Genomic DNA, 21,832 nt, shown 5'->3' with positions numbered 1-21,832 from the left:
TCCTGTGATTACAAATTTCATGCTTTTCCAACCCTCCTGTTGGAGAGAGGACAGTGCTAGCAGTATAGATTATATTATGTTTACATATATTTTCTGAAATATTTGTTTTATTGAAGTGTTTTGTAAAGCAGCATATGTATTGTTAGGTAGAAAGTAAATAAATTTGGTCCTGGGGGACCTTTGTTTTTATTTACTTTTACAGTTAAGCTTGTAACATCATCTTTACATGATAAATAGTTGATGTTTGCACTTCATAAAGTTTTGTATTTTGTGTATAGTTTGTTTTGAAAACTGGTTTTCAATTAAAAAAAACAAAACAAAAAAACCTTTGGTCAGAGGTGAGAATCTTTATGCAATTTTGCTACACAGTTGCCTCAGAATTTTGAAAAATCAGCTGCAGAATTTGCTCACTCTTGTGGAAGAATCTTGAAAAATTTGCTACAGGAAAGCAGGGGCTCTGGTTCTCATTGTTCAGTTTTCTGCTCAGAAATGTGGTGCTGGAACAGTATTTTCAATGGATCACTAGTGAGGATAAAATTGCATTTCTTTTATCCAGAGAGAAAGCATGCCCACAATCACTTCTCGGATGGAGGCTGATGCACACATTATATTGGCTTATGCTGAGGAAAAAGGAATAGCACTGTGTTTACTTAGCGGCAGCTTGGTGTCCTGAGGTACAAGGTAACACGGTCATTTGCCAAACTTGGTACAAAGGATCACTTGCAGTGATGAGTGCAGGGAGCCTGTTGCCCACATTCCCATGCTGTAAGCACTTGGACATTTCATTAACTTCTCTGCTGACTGAGTGAACATATATACAGTGAAGGCAAGCAAGGGAAGGCTTCAAGTAGTTTGGACATCGCATGAAAAAATCAGGACACAGTCTTTGTAACATAAGCAGTACACTCAAGGTGTCAAACCCTGATGAAGGAATTCATTTCCGAAACGCTGCTGTCTCGGTGCAGGGCACCAGAGCTATTTTGACGTACATTGAGAAGATTAGGTTGCGGATAATACAGCACCTTGAAGTTAAGTGACTGTTGATTAACAATAATTAACCAAAAAATCAAAAACACAAACATAGCAAAAAAATGACCAATACATCTCAAATAAGTGACCGATGATTATAAACCTCTAAGCCTCATTCCGGGTATGTTAGAGCCATTAGTGATTAACAACCCGAGGTATATGATGGTCACTTTGAGATACTATATAAATATGTACAGAGTCTGTTTTTGAACAGATATCTCTATAGTATGAACAAGATCATATGATTTTGTATATATTCATTTCTTGTATAGATTGGGTTTATTTGAAACGACTGAGTGAACAGAGCAGCAAGCCAACGAGGTGGCTCCTTCCATGAATGAGGTCGGTAGGATACTTTGCTTTATGTGATGAAGGAAGTTGATACACTTGGAAATGGACCCCATAATCCCACAGGGTTTTAGTCTGATTGAATCCGCCATTTCTCAGGCCACTCAAGACCACTTATCAATGGCTGGAGTAAATGCCTTGTACACAGTGTGTGTGTCCTTTTGCCGACCTTGGTTGTGATCAGAATTGAAGTTCTGAATGTTTTGGGTTTGATAATCTGGGCCAGCTTGCTCTGTATGGTATTTTGTAGTACAAAGTAAATGTGGATACCTTCTCTCTTGAGATGTCTGACAGTTAAAGCAGTGGTACCTCTGGAGATTGGTTTTGTTTTTTTTTTTCTGGTCCTCTTCCTTTAAAGGCTTGGTCTGCCCTGTTTTCTGATTTCTGTCCAGTGTATCTGCAGTGTCCCTGGACCTTGCTCCTCCTTACTGTTCAGCCAATAGGTTGTCGCATTCCATAAGGCCAAAGGAGTCGTGTGGCTTCAAGTCAGAAGAATCTGAACAGGCCCAAGTTTAAAATGAATCTTCAAAATTTATTCTGAAAAATATTTTTGTGCTAATTCTGAGGCATCCTGGCGGAAAAGAATTGACTGAATTACTCTGAAGAACAGCTTCAGTGGACCTCTCAACCTGTGTGTTTTTTAAAAATGAAAACAAATAATTCTATGGTGTTCGCGGTGTTTGAGAGAACATATACCCATGGAGAAATAACATCTTAATTGGCTGTCAGAATAAGCTTGGTGCAAAAGATAATGACTTTGCCGTTTTAAAGAAGCCAGCTTATGTCTCCCCTGCTATTCTTGCCCAGTTGGGTAATAGCAAACAGGGGAGAGCAGACCTGATTTAACCTCTTGGAAGCTATAATGGGAAAGCCTGATGTTTGGACTTCTTCAGCAGGTGATTAAAGAAAACCAAAATGTAGCCATCTTTTAATAACTGCTGTTGTATGATTTTTACCTCTGCTAATGAAGCACAAAAATTTCCCTTTCTTCCCCTTCTGTCATAGCTCTCATGTGTTGTCCTGTGTGCCTGAATTTGTGGCAGCACTTTTTTTTGTGTGCAGCAGCCTCACCTGCTAGTGTTTCAGATGGAGATAGGGCTGGCATTAGTCACACTGGGGCCCAAGGTAGAAACTAAGGAGCTGGGGCCCAGTCAGTGTCAGGTGCCCTGAAATTCTGCCTCGGCAACACCACTCAATTTTACCAAAGGGTGTCCCTTGCAATTGCCCTGCCTGCCTCCCTACTCCTCCCACCAAAACCAGTTTTGAGATGAGCTAGAGAGATCTTGAAGTCACTTCTTTCTTCCTGTCCCCAGCCAGGACCCACTGAACTTAAAACTATTCCAGACAGATTGTCTCTTACCTGCTCTCCCTCTCTGGGTGATATGTTCCGGTGCTGGACTACTTTCATATTTAGAAAGGGTCTTATAGAAATAGATAATGCATATAGTTGTATGCAAAAATGTGGGCACCCCTGGGCACAGAAAATGTTTAAGTGAATTACATGACATCTTTCTGCAATTTTGAATGCAAAATTACTATTTGTTTTCTAATTTTAACGTTGAAAATATAAAAAAGTGAATATGGCATGTCAAACCCAGCTTTCAGACATTTCTGTAGTCTTTTATTCTTGCTTTTGGAATTTTTTTTTCCCCCCTCCTCTTCCCTGCAGAAATCTTCTAGCTCAGACATATTTTTAGGTCTCCCTGCATGCATGCCCCACAGATTTTCAATAATATTCAAATCTGTGGACTGTGAAGGCCATTCCAGAACCTTCATCTTATTTGATTGATTTTATATTCCGCTTTTCAAAGCAGATTACACGCAGGCATTTCCCTGTTCCCGGAGGGCTCACAATCTGTTTTTTGTACCCAAGGCTATGGAAGGTGAAATGACTTGCCAAAGGTCATCAGGAGCAGCAGTGGGATTTGAACCCTGGTTTCCTTGGTTCCTAGCCCACTGCTCTAACTACTAGGTTACTCCTCTGCTCTTTCTTTCCTGTAAGTACTTCACTGTTGATTTTGAGGAATGTTTCAGATTGTTGTCTTGCAGCCTCTCTTCTGCTTCAGATATTACACTAACTGTGGGATTTTAGCTTCTAAAATGTTCCAAAAAGTTTCAGACTTATCAAGGTTTCGTGTTGCATACTTAGACATTGACGTTTGTGATGGGGTCATAGAAAAGATACTCCCGGGGAGTTCTGCACAATGCAGAATTCCCCCCCAGTGCAGATTTTACCCCTGACTGCGCAGAATCTCCTGATGCAGCAAGGCCTTGGCAAAACTATGTCCACAAAGAGCGAGGGCTTGTGGGAGCTTGACAATATACGGAGCCAAGCTCCGCAAGCTCACTGGGTCCTCCAAAGAGCCAAATGTCACAGAGGCCCAGCACAGGAAGAGCCACTGCACAGGGCAGTCTCATGGGGAGCATGGCAGTGTGAAGAGCTGGGCTCTGTGAGCCTGCCAGAAGAGGAGGGGCTCCCTAAACCGAAAAGTCACTGCAGCGCAGGAGCTTGACAAATGTGAGCAGCTGTTCTCTGTGAGCCAGTGGAAAGAGGGAGCTGCCCGGTGCAGCTGAAGCAGGAAGGACTGGTGACGCTGACATCTGGCTTGAGCAAAGCTAGGCTGAGCATAAAGAAGAGGAGGAAAGCACATGCCAGGAGGCCAGACTGGCCAGCAAGTGGGTCCTCAGTCTACAGCAAGACCATCTATTTGTACACCATACCAGCCAGCTGTTTCTGCTGGTATCTTGCCCTTTGAGTATAAGACATTTGGATCATCTATCTGGATCTGTAAGTTTGGTTTTTTTGAACTTATGCAAATCCTTTTCTTTGCCTTTGTTTTCTGACATGTCTTGTTTTCTTCCTCCTAACCCTCCCTAATCCTAAATCCTCTCCTCCTCCTATCAACTGCTGCCCCTTTTTATTCCACATCTTCTACCCTCTCCCAGGACCAATTTAAGAGGCAGGCCTGCTGAGTAGCTGCCCAGAGAACCTGCCTATTGGTGGGGGCCCTGGGGGCTCATGGCTATGGTTCTTCGCCTGGGGCTATGGGATCAGTGATCGCTGCCCAGGCTCTGTGCTGCAGATTCAGTAGGGTTCCCAGTAGGCGGTGGGGAGTGCGGGCACTGCAGCACAGTGAGGATGTTTGCTGGTGTGGGCTGGTAGTCCCTGCTCCTAGTTGTTCTGGCATGGGAGGTGGAGCCAAGTCGCCAGATATCACCCCTCAGCATTAACACTTGGATTGGTATACTAAAATGCAGGATGTTGGTTTGGAAAAATATTTTCACAAATGTGCAGAATTTACAAAATTTGTCCACAGGATTTTTAATTTTTTCATGCATAATTCCTCCAACAGTAAAAAGGTTTCCTTTTGACATCTCTTCCATGCAGAACATTGTCATATAAACAACACTGTATTCTGAATACTACTCTAGTGTCAACTAAACTTTTCAGCAGGTTGTTTTATCTTTTGTCTCTTTTTTTTTTTAGAACTTATAAATCACCTATATCCTAGGCAATGTACAAAAGATCCGTAAAAGGCCTAAAACATGCATAATAAAACATAAAATCAAATATAAAAACAATAATAATAAAACAAGACAACTGAATAAAACAGAAATCACTTAATATAGTAACAGTAAAACTACATGTACATAAAACAGATTAAAACAAAATACCTTATGCAAAGACGACAAACATAAAATCAATGGTAAAACATTTTGGAGAGTAACCAAGCCATGAATCATGAAAAAATGTTAATAAAATGCCTGTCTAAAAAGCCATTTTTTAAAAGACTTTTTAACAACCTTAAGCCATCTGCCTGTCTTAATTCTAGAGAATCTGCAGCCACCGAAAAGGCAGACTCTAGTGGTGCAAAGTCTAGCTTCTTGAGGTGATGGAACATCTAACATTCCTCGTTGAGAGGATCTCAACTGTCTACTAGGACAGTAAAGGCATAGAAGGGCATTAACCCAAGGGGACATAGTCAATGAAATTAATTTTATAAGTAATCAGCACAGCCTTATGCTTAATGCGCTCGGTGCAGTTCAAACAAAGTAGGGGAAATGTGCTTTTGTTTCTTTGTACCAGTAATCAATCGTGCCGAGGCATTAATCAATAACAGCAATGGTTTTCTAGAGACAGCAGGTAAACATAAGTGTCGAGTTACAATAATCTACCAATGGAAGGATTGAAGCCTGCACCACAGTCCTGAAATCGGGTGGATCCAGCAGGTGTTTCAGCCCATAAAGAACACGTAACTTGAAGCTGGATTTAATTCAGTTTTTAACATGCGGTGGGAAAGAAAGCGTAGAATTGAAAATAACACCCAAAAAGCGGATACATGAGTCTAGGGGGGGAATGAGGTATTGTCATTATAATCAAAGTGTGAACAGTTTTGCAGATCTGATCAGTTTTTGGGCAGTTCTATTAAAAGATTTTTCTTGGTCTTTCAGATCTTACCTTGACTTCAACAGTTCCATGTAACTTCCATTTCTTAACAGTTGAAATTGCTAGCTAGAAGCGTTTGGAGATGTTTGGAGATGTTTGGAGATGTTTCTTTGTTCAAACAAATGGTGTTGGAACCCACGAGAGAAGGAGCTATACTAGACTTAGTGCTCACTAATGGAGATAATGTCTCCGATGTCCAGGTGGGCACCCACCTCAGCACCAGTGATCATCAAACGATATGGTTTAATATCACTAAAAGAATAGGGAAAAGAACCACAAAGACCCGAGTTTTACAGTTCAAAAACACAGACTTTGAGGAAATGGGGAAGTACCTGGAGGAAGAACTAAAAGGATGGGAGAATGAAAGAGATGTGGATCAGCAGTGGACCAATCTAAAAGGAGCAATCACCAAGGCAACTGCTCTATATGTTAGAAATGTAAAGAAAAGCAAAAGAAAATTGAAACCTATCTGGTTCTCAAAGGAGGTGGCTGACAAAATTAAAGCTAAAAGAACAGCATACAAGAAATATAAAAGTTCCCAAAGGGAGGAACACAAAGAAGAATATTTGTATCAACTGAGGGAGACAAAGAAATTAATCAAGTTGGCAAAAAGTCAAGCGGAAGAGAGGATTGCCAAGGAGATAAAAAATGGTGACAAAACATTTTTCAGATACATCAGCGAAAAGAGAAAGGTCCAAAGTGGTATAGTGAAATTGAAAGGTGGTAATGATCAATGTATGGAGAGAGATGAAGAAATGGCAGAAATATTAAACGAATACTTCAGCTCTGTGTTCACTAAAGAAGACCCTGGAGAAGGACCATCTTTACACAACAAGAAACTGGAGGAAGAGGAATAGATGAAATCCTTTTACAGAAGAGAATGTATGGGAACAGCTAAAGAACCTGAAAGTGGACAAAGCCATGGGGCCTGATGGGATTCATCCAAGGATACTGAGGGAGCTCAGAGATGTTCTGGCGGGTCCGCTGTGTGACCTGTTCAATAGATCCCTAGAAACAGGAGTGGTACCAAGAGATTGGAGAAGAGCGGTGGTGGTCCCGCTTCACAAGAGTGGGATCAGGGAGGAGGCTGGCAACTACAGACCGGTCAGCCTCACTTCGGTGGTGGGAAAAGTAATGGAGTCACTGTTGAAAGAGAGAATAGTGAACTATCTACAGTCAGGAGAATTAATGGACCAGAGGCAACATGGATTCACCAGGGGAAGATCCTGTCAGACAAATCTGATTGACTTTTTTGACTGGGTAACCAAGGAATTGGATCAAGGAAGAGCGCTCGATGTCATCTACTTGGATTTCAGCAAAGCTTTTGATACGGTTCCGCACAGGAGACTGGTGAATAAAACGAGAAGCTTGGGAGTGAGTGCCGAGGTGGTGACCTGGATTGCAAATTGGTTGACGGACAGAAGACAGTGTGTGATGGTAAATGGAACTCTCTCTGAAGAGAGAGCGGTTTTAAGCGGTGTACCACAAGGATCGGTTTTGGGACCGGTCCTGTTCAATATCTTTGTTAGCGACATTGCGGACGGGATAGAAGGTAAGGTTTGTCTTTTTGCGGATGACACTAAGATCTGCAACAGAGTGGACACGCCGGAAGGAGTGGAGAGAATGAGACGGGATCTAAGGAAACTGGAAGAGTGGTCAAAGATATGGCATGGGATCCCATGGCATGCCATAGATCTATGCCAATGCCAATGCCAAGAAGTGCAAAGTCATGCATATGGGGAGTGGAAATCCGAATGAACTGTATTCGATGGGGGGGGAAAGGCTGATGTGCACGGAGCAGGAGAGGGACCTTGGGGTGATGGTGTCTAATGATCTGAAGTCGGCGAAACAATGCGACAAGGCGATAGCTAAAGCCAGAAGAATGCTGGGCTGCATAGAGAGAGGAATATCGAGTAAGAAAAGGGAAGTGATTATTCCCTTGTACAGGTCCTTGGTGAGGCCTCACCTGGAGTACTGTGTTCAGTTCTGGAGACCGTACCTTCAAAAAGACAAAGACAAGATGGAGGCGGTACAGAGAAGGGCGACCAGGAAGGTGGAGGATCTTCATCGGATGACGTATGAGGAGAGATTGAAGAATCTAAATATGTACACCCTGGAGGAAAGGAGGAGCAGAGGTGATATGATACAGACTTTCAGATACTTGAAAGGTTAATGATCAAAAGACAACGACAAACCTTTTCCGAAGGAAAAAAATCAGCAGAACCAGGGGTCACGATTTGAAGCTCCAGGGAGGAAGATTCAGAACCAATGTCAGGAAGTATTTCTTCACGGAGAGGGTGGTGGATGCCTGGAATGCCCTTCCGGAGGATGTGGTGAAGACCAGAACTGTGAAGGACTTCAAAGGGGCATGGGATAAACACTGTGGATCCATAAAGTCAAGAGGCTGCCAATGAAGAGTGGGTGACTCGCCAGAATGACGGCTACTGCCTGGAGTCAATACCCTTATTAAATAAACATACACAGGCTTACTGTGACTCCAAAATCACTCTAAGCTTCAACAGCAAGAGGAAATGTGGAAAAAAGGATTCACACTCACAAAGAGGGGAGTAGCTGGCTTGTTACGGCGGTTACTACCCCAAATCAAATAAGCCTGATACTTCACTTTCAATGCATATACAGCATAGTTCTCTGATTCAACGGCAGTGGAGAAGAAAAACTGATACTTCACACATCCAGAAAAGAGGGTTCGCACTCGCAAAGCAGGGAGTAGCTGGCTTGTTACGGCGGTTACTACCCCAAACCAAATGTGCCTGATACTTCACTTTCGATGCATATCCAGCATAGCTCTCTGCTTCAACGGCATGGGAGAAGAAAATCAACCAATAAGGGCTGTATAACAGTCTGGGTAAAACAAATAAACATGGGTGCAGATTGCTTATTGCGGCGGCTTCTACCCCTAACTAATCAAGCTAGATATTTCACTTGGATGCAGCTCCATCACTGCTCTCTACATTAAAGGTGGGGGTGGAAGGGAAATAGAACCAAGAGCTAAGAGAAACAGATAAGTATGAGAGAGAAAATTTGCGGGGCAGACTAGATGGGCCATTTGGTCTCCTTCTGCCGTCATTTCTATGTTTCTATGTTTCTATGTTTATAGCCTTCCCCTGCTTTGTAAGAGTGATTTCTTAGCGTCCTGTAAGATGAACCCAGAACAAGTGGGTTATGCACCTCTACCAGCAGATGGAGATGGAGCAAACTGATGTCACAGAATATATACCCCTGCAGTGACTTGAGCCCACCAGTATTCTCCGTCTCCAGTAAATGGTGGTCGTGCATCTCCCTACTGGGGATTGCTTCATTTTGAGACAGGAGAATTAAGGAAATAAATTTGCCCTGCTCTCCTGCGGTGATATCAAATGGTCCCTCCCCCGGTTGAGAATACCTGAGGTAATTTCTATGGTGCCTCAGATGAGTGCCTTGGTCCAATAGCTTGTTTTTAGCTGGTATGGACTTAGCTGGTTAAGCAGCTGAGAGGCAGCAGGTGCAGGAAGCCGAGCACAGCAGTGATGGCTCATGCCCTCTCCCCCACCCCACAGCCGGACACTGTCTCTTTACTCAGCCATGTAAGGCTGAGCTCTGGTAAGTTTAAAATAAATAAATAAAAATAATGTAATATACAGAGACTGAGAAGGAGGCTTTTATTGCGTAAGTCTTCCTCCTTCCTTTGGTCTCCGTGCTTGGCGCGCTGTTCTGATGTTCATCCTGCTCCGTGGGAAGTCAAGGGACATGGGCAACCTGGTGGGTTGAGCAGCCTCCTTTAGGCTAGGCCCTGCTCTGAGAATTTTCACTGTGCCCTGCGTGGTAGGCCATAAAGGCATTTTGCACACTTTCTCAGGCTGCCCTCTACAGGATTGTCGGTTCGGCGTGTGCGTCTAGCTATGTATCCAGGTTGTTCACCCAGTTTTTTGGACACACATTCGGGCCTTATAGTCTGTGCGCCCAAGTTATGTGGCACTGCAGTGGCCACATGTTTACCTGTGCGCACAAGTTGTACTACATAAGAAATTGCCATACTGGGTCAGACCAAGGGCCCATCAAGCCCAGCATCCTGTTTCCAACAATGGCGAATCCAGGCTACAAGTACCTGGCAAGTACCCAAACACTAAGTAGATCCTATGCTAGTGAGGCCAGTAGTAGCAGTGGCTGTTCTCTAAGACAACTTGATTAATAGCAGTTCCCTGTAGGTACCCGGATCAGCCCAGACTGCTGGGTTATGTCTCCCTTCCAGCAGATGGAGTTAGAGAAAAACTTGAAGGGCACCCTTTGTAAATACGGTGCGCCACCTGCAGCCCCCTTCAGTATTTCTCTGTCTCCAGCAGATGAAGGTGGAAGAACCTGCAGTCCTGGTAGCTTGATTCTTAAAAAAAAAAAAAAAATATCCCAAAAAACAGAGGTTCGGGAATCCTTATTTTTTGGCTAAAGCAAAGCTACTGTAGCTTAAAAAAAAAAAGACGGGCTTCCCCAAGGGGACTGTTCATTTTCTTCTTCCCTCCTCGGTGGTAGGCCTGCTGGGGGCTCCTCTTCACTCCCGTGATCCCAGAGCAGCTGAGCGGTGAGTGACTGGGGGGGTTTACTGGTGGGCCAGTTCCCCCCCCCCCCAGCCCAGAGACAACCGCGAGTTGTGCTCTGATAGGGCCAGCGCACGTCGGTTTGCCGAGCTTGGAATAAAAAAAGTCAGCGCTGCTTTCCTTTGGCCTCCTGGGCTCCGGTCTTCATTTTGTGCGGCTTTCCCTCCTGTAGAGCGCGGCGATGCTGCGCACCTCAGCGTGCTGTGCCTGCGGGGAGCCGGCAACTTGGCTCTCCCACGACAACCTCTGCTCCCAGTGTCTTCCCGGGGGCGAAGGCCCGTTGGCGGCAGTGGCTGGTGGGAGGGGGAAGCAAGCAGCTCAGTCCCGTGGTGCGGGCAACCCGATGCTGCCTCGTGGCGCTTGGCCTGCCCTGCTCCTGCAGAACGCGGGAACGGCGGCCATTTTAGGGGCTGCAGATGCCGATGCAGATAGCTCAGCAGGGGGAGGGGATCTCCCTCCTCAGCTGTTTCCGCATGACCAAAGCCCCAGGTCTCCCCGCGACTCTCCTGCTCCTTTTGGGAATCCCCCGTGGGAGAATTTAAAGAGCCAGCCACCCTTTTCGGCAGATTTTGTTTTACTGATGCATAAGGCATATTTAGCTAGTCTTATGCCCACGGGGGATCCAGAGCCTACTCTGGGTCGGCCTGGGACTGGACCCTCTCCTCCCACAAAGTATCCTAGGGTGGATCCTCCTGAGATCTCCCGGATTTGGGTGGTCTGGGGGAGGGTCCAGTCCCGGGGACCAGGTAAGTACCGCGCTGGTGGATCTGCTTCAGGCGGATGTGGATGAAGATTCTGAGCATGTGATGCCGGTGGACAGGGATGATCCTTGGGTACTTAGGCTCTTTCGTAGGGATGAATTGGAGCCAATGATTCTGCATGTCCTTGCGGAGTTAGGTATACCAGCCGGACCAGCGGCTCAGGATCAGAGCACGGTGGATCCGGTGCTGTTTGGTCTTCGCCCCCTCTGGCTAGGACTTTTCCGTTTCAACCTATGTTGCTTCAGCTGATGTTTTGGGAGTGGGATACTCCGGAAGCTAGCCTTCGCGTAGGCCGAGCTATGGAAAAATTGTACCCGCTGCCGGATGACTCTCTCGACCTCCTTAAGGTTCCTAAGGTTGATGCGGCCGTATCAGCAGTCACGAAGCATACGACTACTCTGGTGGTTGGGGCGGCTGCCCTTAAGGACCCCCAGGATCGTAAGCTTGAGGTTCTTCTCAAACGTATCTTCGAGGTGTCAGCACTTGGGGTTAGAGTGGTTGTTTGCAGTAGTTTGATGCAGCGAGCGAGTCTCCGGTGGGTACAAGAGCTCCTGAGTGCCAGGGATCTTTCCCCAGAACAAGCGGAGCAGGCTGATCATTTGGAAGCGGCGGTGGCGTTTGGGGCGGATGCCTTGTATGATCTCCTTTGTAAGTCTTCGCGCACTATGGCTTCTGCGGTGTCGGCCCGCAGGATTTTGTGGCTCTGTAATTGGTTGGCCATTGTTTCCTCCAAATTGCAGCTGGGAGCTTTTCCGTTTAGGGGAAAATTCCTTTTTGGGGATGATTTGGAGCAGCTCATTAAGTCCTTGGGGGACAATAAGGTGTACAAGCTCCCGGAGGATAGGCCAAAAGCCTCTAGGGGTTTCAGTCCTTCCCGTTCACGTTTTAGAGGGCAGCGCCGTTATCGCCAGTCTAAACAAGCTTCTTTTGGCCAAAGGTAGATTTATTTATTTAAAAACTTTTATATACCGGTATTAGTATGCATACATCATACCGGTTTACAATGTAACTTTAAAGGTAGAAATTACAATGAACAGGGAGGGCGAACAAGGAGGAGTATACAAAGAGCAGGAGGTGGAGGAATTAAAGCAATAAATAAAAACTGCAACGGACTATTTACAGGAATATACAAGGCGTAGGCAAGATACTTGCAGATGTCTAGGAGGTCTCAGTCTTGGTATTATTCTAGATGTCTAGGAGGTCTCAGTCTTGGTATTATTCCTTTCGCGGCCGTAGGCCTGCCCGAGACGGCGGTACCCCGGGTGTGACAGGAGCTAAATCATCCCAATGAAATAGCGCCAACCTAATCCCCTGTTCCGGTTGTCAGGAGACGGCTGTCCCTGTTTTACAGGGAGTGGGTCAGAATCACGTCTGACCACTGAGTTCTAAAGATTATAGAACATGGCTATGCCTTAGATTTTGTTCGTCCCTTGCGCGATCTGTTTCTGGTGTCTCCCTGCGGGTCCCTGGAGAAAAGGCGCCAAGTGTCTCAAGACGCTTCGTCAGTTGATAGATCTAGGGGGGTGGTCCCAGTTCCTTCAGACGAACTAAGGACCGGCCGATATTTGATTTATTTTCTGGTTCCAAAGAAGGAGGGGTCCTTCCGTCCGATTTTGGATCTAAAGATGGTCAACAGAGCTCTTCGAGTGCCCCATTTTCGCATGGAGATGCTGCGTTCCGTAATCGCCTCTGTCGGGGGGGGGGGGGGGGGAGTTTTTAACTTCCCTCGATTTGATGGAAGCGTACCTACACATTGCAATTCAGAAGGACCATCAGAGGTATCTCCAGTTCATGATCCTCTGCAAACATTACCAGTTTCAGGCCCTTCCCTTCGAGCTTGCTACCACCCCCCACACCTTTACCAAGGTGATGGTGGTAGTGGCAGCGGCTTTCTGCCGCAAGGGGATCCTAGACCATACCTACTTAGACGATTGGCTCATTCAAGCAAAGTCAGAGGAACTATGCGAGGTGGCTGTTGCCAAGGTGCTGCAAACCCTTCACTCTCTGGGGGGATCATCAATTTGGCCAAGAGCCAGTTGTGCCCTGCCCAGGTACTGGATTTTTTGGGGACGAGATTCGATACTTGAATCGGGAAAGTCTTCCTTATGCAGGAACGAATAGACAAGCTCATGTTTCAGGTTCGGCGACTATTGTCCCTACCGGTTCCCAAGGCATGGGACTACTTGCAGGTGCTTGGTTCTATGGCGTCTACTCTGGAGTTGGTCCCGTGGGCCTTTGCTCATATGAGACCATTGCAGAGGGCTTTGCTCTCATGTTGGGATCCCAAATTGGAGGATTTTCAAGTTCCCTTACCGCTCTAGGAACCGGCCAGGTCCAGCCTAGCTTGGTGGTTGAGCCCCGAACACTTGTCTCGAGGGGTGGATTTGGAAGTTCCTCAGTGGATCATTGTGACGACAGACACCAGTCTTTCTGGTTGGGGGGGCAGTTTGCCAGTCTCAGGCGGCAGAAGGCCCATGGACGCAGCAGGAAGCGCAATGGTCCATCAATCGTCTGGAAACAAGGGCGGTACAGTTGGCCTTGCAGAAGTTCCTGCCTCTAGTTCATCGATGGTCGGTGAGAGTGCTCTCCGACAGTGCAGTGATGGTGACATACATCAACCAGCAAGGAGGAACAAAGAGCGGTCCCGTGGCTATGGAGGTGGACGAGCTCATGGCCTTGGCGGAGGTACATTTGCTCAGGATAGCGGCTTCTCATATTGCCAGGGTAGACAATGTTCAGGTGGATTTTCTGAGCCGTCAGATTGGATCCCGGAGAGTGGGAGCTGTCCGATGAGGTGTTCAAGTTGATAACTCATCAGTGGGGGATTCCCCGTTTGGATTTAATGGCGACTCAGGGGAATGCCTCTTCAGTCACAGAAGAGAGCACGGAGCGGAAGGAGTGGATGTCCTTGTCCTTCCGTGGCCCCACAACATTCTACTCTACACATTCCCTCCTTGGCCCCTGGTAGGCAAGGTCTTGAGAAGAATAGAAGCCCATCCGGGGGGGCAGTGGTGCTGGTCGCTCTGGAATGGACACGGAGGCCGTGGTTCGCAGATCTCATCAACCTTGCAATGGATGGCCTGCTCCATCTGGGTCATCTTCTGAATCTCTTGAGGCAAAGTTCAGTATTTTTCGACTAGGTGGATCGCTTTTGTCTAGCGGCTTTGCTTATGAGAGGCAGCAGTTGAGAAAGAAGGGGTATGCGGATACGGTGATTTCCACTCTTTTGTGGGCTCACAAAACATCAATTCTTACGTATGTCAGAGTCTGGAAAGTTTTTAACTCTTGGTGTAGTAGGTCGAAAGTTTCCCCTAGGCGAGCCTCGATAGTCCACATTCTAGCCTTCCTACAAGAGGGTTTGGCGAAGGGGCTAGCTTTCAGTTCTCTAAGAGTTCAAGTGGCGGCTTTAGGCTGTTTGTGAGGAAAGGTGGAAGGGGTGTCCATAGCGGTTCATCCTGATGTGGTGCATTTTCTTAGAGGTGCTAAGCACTTGAATCCACCACGCCGGGCTGATTGTCCATCCTGGAGTTTGAATTTGGTCCTTCGAACGTTGTGTGAACCCCCTTTTGACCTGCTCAAGTGCGTTACTCTGAAGGACCTTATGCTCAATGTTTTTGGTGGCTATCTGCTTGGCTCGGAGAGTTTCTGAGATTCAGGCTCTATCTTGTCGTGAACCTTTTTTTAGGTTTTCCGATTCTGGCGTTTCTCTGAGAACAGTGCCATCCTTTCTTCCTAAGGTTGTATCGGCTTTTCACGTGAACCAGACAGTTGAGTTGCCTGCGTTCCAGATTTGGATCAAAATTCTCTGCATATACGTGAATTGAAGAAGTTGGATGTCAAGCGGGCACTTCTGCGTTACTTGGATGTTACTAACGAATTTAGTCTGTCGGATCATCTTTTTGTCTTGTGGAGCGGCCCTAAGAAAGGGCATAAGGCTTCCAAGGCCACCATTGCCCAGTGGTTGAAGGATGCTATTGCTACGGGTGTACATATGTCACGGGCGAGCGGTTCCTGACGGTCATAAGGCTCATTCGCGTCGGTCTCATGCTGCGTCCTGGGAAAAAAGTCAGTCTGTTTCCTCCGAGGAGATCTGTAGGGCGGCGACTTGGAAATCTTTGCATACTTTTGCTCGGCATTACCGCTTGGATGTTAGGGCTCCTGACTTAGAGTTTCGGAAGCGTGTGCTTCGAGTGGGGCTTTCTAGGTCTCACCCCATGTAAGGCAGCTTGGGTACATCCCAGCAGTCTGGGCTGATCCGGGTACGTACAGGGAAAGGAAAATTGGTTCTTACCTGATAATTTTACCTGTTTCTTTAGCCTACATTAGGTTTCGTATCATTTACGTTATGTTATTAACCCCATATATCTGTATCCAAGTTCCATCTACCTGTTCATTGTAAGACATTAACTTGTCATTGTTTCTGTTTAGAATGTAAACCGAATTGATCAGTAATTCTGTTATTGGAAAGTCGGTATATAAAAGTGCTAAATAAATAAATAAATTCATTTTCATTCTTGTAGTACCATGGATAAGCCCAGATGCCTGCCCAGATTTGGATCCGCTCTAAACTTTTAATTTACTGTCACACTATATAGCAGGATGAAGATTTCACAAGTGCTCTTATTTTGTACATAGTTGATTCTCATAGATTCGGTTTGACCATTTAAATTTGGATTCCTGTTATCACCCCCAGGAACAGGAGATAGGGGGATGCCTCTCTTTTATCAGAGGTGGGTTGAAATCACAGTGGGTCCTGGAAGTGATGCGAGAAGGGTATGCAATGGAGTTTCACAGTGTTTCTCGGGTCGTGTTAATGGACTCCCCTTGCTTCTCCTGTAAAAGAAGCGGGAAGCGGAGAGTCCATTGACGAGGTTTCTCAGTTTGAGGGCTGTGGTTTCAGTGCCCACGTCTCAAGAAAATATGGGGTGTTATTCCATTTATTTTGTTGTGCCAAAGAACGAGGACTCTTTTCGTCTTATCTTGGACCTTAAAGGTGAAACATTTTCGCATGAAAACCTTATGCTTGGTTATAGCTAATGTAATGTAAATATCTTTATCGTTATCTAATGTTATCCTATCCTTTTTTCTCTTCTCCCAGTTTTATTTCCCCTGTTATTTGTAACTGCTTACTTCCTCACCAATAAGTTACTCAATTGTTCATTGTACACCCCTTGTTTTATGTAAACCGGCATGATGTGATTGTATCACGAATGCCGGTATATAAAAATCTTAAATAAATAAATAAATAATGGCCGTGCAGTCAGGGGAATTTCTGACCTCTCTGCAGGCGAATCATCTATGAAAGGGAGTTTCCCTAACCCCACCCAACTGGCTAGTACTGACAGAGGATGCGAGTCTCCTTAGTTGGAGAGCTCACTGTCAGGAGCTTGACAGCACAAGGGTGCTGGAATGCAGAGTCTCTCTGGAACATCAATCGATTGGAAGCCGGGGCAGTCTGGTTGGCATGTGTACAATTCAGGGTCGATCGGTCTAAATAATGTAGGATTATGTAGTGACTGTGACTTACATCAATTGACAGGGAGGTACCAAGAACCAACAGTTGTCACAGGAAATACATCAACTTATAGAATATGCAGAGGTGCATCTCCAGATCTCAGCTCGCACATTGTGGGTAAAGACATAATAAGAGCAGACTTTCTCAGCAGGGAGAGTCTGGACTCAAGAGAGTTGGCATTGTCAGTCGAGGCATTTCAGCTGATTCGGACTTGCTAGGGTCTCCCGTTCCTAGACCTATTGGTGACTTTGAGCAGTGCGAAAGTTCTGCGTTTCTTCAGCTGCAGGAGGAAGTCATTGGAGATCGATGTCCTAGAGCAGGAGTGGCTGGAAGGCAAGTTGCTGTATGCCTTCCTCCATGGCCCATGTTGGGCAGGCTGATTTGAAGGATCAAACACCACAGAGGGATGGTGCTCTTGGTCGCTCCAGGTTGGCCCAGGAGACCGTGGTATGCAGATCTGCAGAGACTCCTAATGGATTTGAGGTCTGGAGTGAGGATTGGTCAGGATTCCGCTCATTTTGGAACTTTGCAGAATGGCTTGAATAAAGGCTTCACTCTTCACACATTATTTAGACCGACCCTGAATTGAGTTATAGGAGTATAGTCTGTTGCGACCCTTGGATGTCGAGAGGCATATTGTCAGATATCTGGAAGTTACTGAGCCTTTGTGGAAGTCAGATCGCCTATTTGTCCTTCACGGCGATACTATGCAGGGAGAGCCAGCCTCGCGGGCTACAAAAAATCGCTGGATTAAGGAGGTAGTCTTGGCTGCATACGTGGATGCTCAGAAGCAGTTCCCTAGTCAGGTTGTAGAGTTGCATAACCCACTTGTTCTGGTTTCATCTGATTGTCCTAAAGAAAAGGAAATTATCAGGTAAGTAGTAATTTCTCAGCTTCATTTTCAATCGCTCTGACAGGTACTTTGAGGAGCTCATGGTTGCTGAAAGTAGTTCAGAACAACAATCACAACCTGAGAGGTTAGAAGGGTTAGAGTATTTGTTCAGCCGTGGGATTTGTCATCACCTGACTAATTGAAGATGTAACAAGTCAATCAACTTTTTGGGCCTTATCTTTTTAAGAGTAATGAATGGCTAGAATTGTTTTCCATCCTTAAACTTGAATAAGTGTTCTGACGAACAGAAGAATTGAATGAGAATCTGCCAGGATACTTGGAGAAAGGAGCAATAAAATTTGCAAAACAAGAGAGAAAACTATTTAAAGAGCCAAACTAGCAAATGAGGAAAAAACCAATTGGCAAAACTACAAATAGCCCAGGAAATACAAAATTACTTCAGCAATTACACATGGATGAAAACCCTAGGGAAATGTTAACTTAAATTTAAAGATTAGAGATTGATAATTGCAGTACAGGACAGTAGGCTATGGACAACATGGTTCACAACCAGCTTAGAAAAAAAATGGTAAAACAGACATGCAGATTCTGTAAAACAGAACTGAAAACGGTTACACATTTTGTCACTGGGTGCGATGTGCTGATATCAGAAGGCCTGCATATAGAGAGGCTCAAGGTGATACGTTTCATCTACTGGAAACCATATAAACGCTACAAACTCACCTGAAACTATTCATGTATAATTAGTAAAAAGATGGATCTAACTCATAATTTTCTTTGATTTGTATACTTTCTTAAACTTTCTATTTAAATTATTCCTTGGAATTATTCTTCATTACTGTAGTAATGAATTCCTCCATTATTCTCATCTCCTTTTCATACTTTTATATGTCCATTCCAACCAATAAAATGTTTGATGTAAGAAAACCAGACATAGTAGTAAAAGAGAGAAAAAACCCCAAGAATAGCATTACTAATGGAAGTGGCAATCCTAACGACTATTCACTACATTGTATGGAGAAAGAAGATTTTATTTATTAGTTTGTTTTTTTTATACCGTCGTTCGGCATAGCCATCATAAGAGTTGACAAAGCAGTGCATCAATCAGAATACATTCATTAAATTAAGTAATTAATAAAGAGGTAAAACAAAATATTAAAATTGCACTTTAGAATGAAAAATACACTATAATTTTAAAACACAAGTACATGTTATTTGTAATAAGAGCACATTACAATTAAAATTACTAGAGCATAAATATCAGATAAAAGGCAGGATTTAAAGGTTAGAATTGTAAGGGCCTCTAGGGCGTATTTAAAAGTAGAGAGACCTTGTGAGACTGGAAAATTGGGCATCCAAATGGCAGATGAAATTTAATGTGGATAAGTGCAAGGTGATGCATATAGGGAAAAATAACCCATGCTATAATTACACAATGTTGGGTTCCATATTAGGTGCTACAACCCAAGAAAGAGATCTAGGCGTCATAGTGGATAATACATTGAAATCGTCAGTTCAGTGTGCTGCGGCAGTCAAAAAAGCAAACAGAATGTTGGGAATTATTAGGAAGGGAATGGTGAATAAAACGGAAAATGTCATAATGCGTCTGTATCGCTCCATGGTGAGACCGCACCTTGAATACTTTGTACAATTCTGGTCGCCGCATCTCAAAAAAGATATAATTGCGATGGAGAAGGTACAGAGAAAGGTTACCAAAATGATAAGGGGAACGGAATAGCTCCCCTATGAGAAAAGACTAAAGAGGTTAGGACTTTTCAGCTTGGAGAAGAGACAGCTGAGGGGGGATATGATACAGGTGTTTAAAATCATGAGAGGTCTAGAACGGGTAGATGTGAATCGGTTATTTACTCTTTCGGATAGTAGAAAGACTAGGGGGCACTCCATGAAGTTAGCATGGGGCACATTTAAAACTAATCAGAGAAAGTTCTTTTTTACTCAATGCACAATTAAACTCTGGAATTTGTTGCCAGAGGATGTGGTTAGTGCAGTTAGTATAGCGGTGTTTAAAAAGGATTGGATAAGTTCTTGGATGAGAAGTCCATTACCTGCTATTAAGTTCACTTAGAGAATAGCCACTGCCATTAGCAATGGTAACATGGAATAGACTTAGTTTTTGGGTACTTGCCAGGTTCTTAGGGCCTGGATTGGCCACTGTTGGAAACAGGATGCTGGGCTTGATGGACCCTTGGTCTGACCCAGTATGGCATTTTCTTATGTTCTTATGTTCTCATGTTAGGCATCTTGATAAGCTGTTGAGAAGAGCCAGGTCTTCAAGTCCTCCAGGTTCAACAAATGCATTTGGAGAGCTGAAAGATACAGAAATTGGCCTAATTGTGTTGACCACCACCAACCTGATTATAAAGAACTTCCACTGCTATGGTTTTAGTCCCATTATGTGATATGTTGTCTCTACATATTACATCCTATGAACTCCAGAAGGAGGCATTCTTTGGCACAACACAAGTATCAAGAGCAATAGCTGTCAATGTGGGAGCTTGAGATTGTATCCAACATGCCCTGGCTTGCGAGTAAGATTCGCTCCTGTCTTGGTATGCGCAGAACAAATCCATTTGGAGACACTATCCCTTTAGAAAGTTCTTCCTAACCTTTTATTTTAAATCTCCCCTATGGCTGTTTTAACCCCATTATTTCTTATTCCATCTCCAGTGCAGATGAAGAACACTCAAATTGCTCCCAAATGCAACTGGTCTTTATAGATTGTTTTGTAAACTGTGATCCAAACCCCTACAGCCATAAAGTCGCTATGAAGAATTTAAACACAGAGCTCCCGGTGATTATGGGCAGATGTCTATTCTTGATGTTGCTTCCTCTTTCAGCGTTGAAAAGCTTTTTCAGAATTTTTTGACCGCATAGGCTATGCAAACCCCACAGCTTCTTGCTTTGGGTTAACCTCTAACAGGATGCTAAGTTATTGTCAGATTTGCTGTAGGCTTTGAGCTTGCTTGGGAGAAAATTGCCTGAAAGTATGTTTGTCTACTCTTTTTTTTTTTTTTTGTCTGTTTTCCAATTTCTACTTCAGAAATGATTGAACTTTTTTTTTTTTTAATGAAATATGGGATTCCAGCCTCACCTACCACATTTCAGGGGGAGAGCTCACACTCTGATAGGGTTACATTCCAAGCAGCTAGAAATCCCAATTTAATATTGAATTGTTCTTATAATTAGCATAACACTACCAGTCATTGGCAACCCCCCCGGGTCCTGCTTTTTGTGCGGCTGCAGGCTTATGCGTTCATTGTTTCAGTAAATGTGTGCAAGAAGCTGTGTTGGAGCTTTCTACGGCAGGAACTAATTGCAGGTTCTTTCTTAACAGGACTGAAATCTTTTCTGGAAAGACGGTCACCCATGCAGACATAAAGTATGAGCAAGCGTGCATTCTGTATAACCTTGGTAAGCTATCTCTTCAGACTATACAAATTATGTCATGGAATTGTTTTATCACTGAATCTGGCTAATAACCACCAGTCCCACACTGTTTTTCTTTTCTGGCATTTCCGTTTCTTCTTACTGTCCAACGTCTGGTGACTATCACATCTGGAAGGATCTGTTCGGTATCTGAATAAGTAGAGCCTTGGCCTCTGACTCTTCAGGGCCTTCCATGTGGTTCTTCTAAAACAGAAAATTGTGAAAGCAGCAGATATTACGAGAACTAAACCTTACACATTTTAGAGAAAACACTAGAGGAGGGGGGGGGGGTATTTATTTTTTTAAGGAGTCAGCACTTTGCCATAGAACATTTACTTCCTTTGTCTGGTTGGTGATGTGGTGATTTGAATGATTGATTAAATACTATGGGAACAGTAGTAGATTCTGTTTCTTTATTTGTTAGCCTGCATCACTGCACGTTTTGCAGGTTTCAGCATTTCTAGCAATCTGCGTGCCACATTTTGCTGGAGCCTCCAGTGCGCTTAGCACCCAAGAGTCCATCTGGCATACTGGTCCTCAAACTTTCTCTTCATAGAAAGAAACGCAGAACACGGAATATGAGGGCAGATTAAGACCATTAGGCTCATCCAGCCTGCTCATTATCCTTTCCTGTTAGACAATATCTGTACCATAAACTCAGTTTGATCTCTGACTTTATCTTCATTTTCTCTTAACTAAAGATCCTCTTTGCTTGCTTGAATGGTTACTATTTTGGCCTCCCATCATCGAGAGGTTATTCTATGCATTTACCGCCCTTTCTCTGAAGACCTATTTCTTTGTTATTCCTCATTCTACCTCCTTGATCCTCATTGCATGATCTCT

General features: G+C 44.5%; 1 protein-coding gene across 1 annotated transcript in view; it reads left to right on the top strand.

Annotated features, from left to right (window-relative positions):
- Positions 1-21,832, top strand: part of PTPN23 (protein tyrosine phosphatase non-receptor type 23) — a 227,711-nt gene that overhangs the window by 49,512 nt on the left and 156,367 nt on the right. The window contains exon 4 of the mRNA XM_029588197.1: positions 20,898-20,974. Coding sequence (XP_029444057.1) covers positions 20,898-20,974 — 77 coding nt within the window. The remainder of the gene's footprint in view (positions 1-20,897; positions 20,975-21,832) is intronic.

Source organism: Rhinatrema bivittatum, chromosome 2 (genome assembly GCF_901001135.1).
Source record: "Rhinatrema bivittatum chromosome 2, aRhiBiv1.1, whole genome shotgun sequence".
NCBI lineage: Eukaryota > Metazoa > Chordata > Amphibia > Gymnophiona > Rhinatrematidae > Rhinatrema > Rhinatrema bivittatum.
This window is presented reverse-complemented; position numbering and strand designations above follow the sequence as displayed.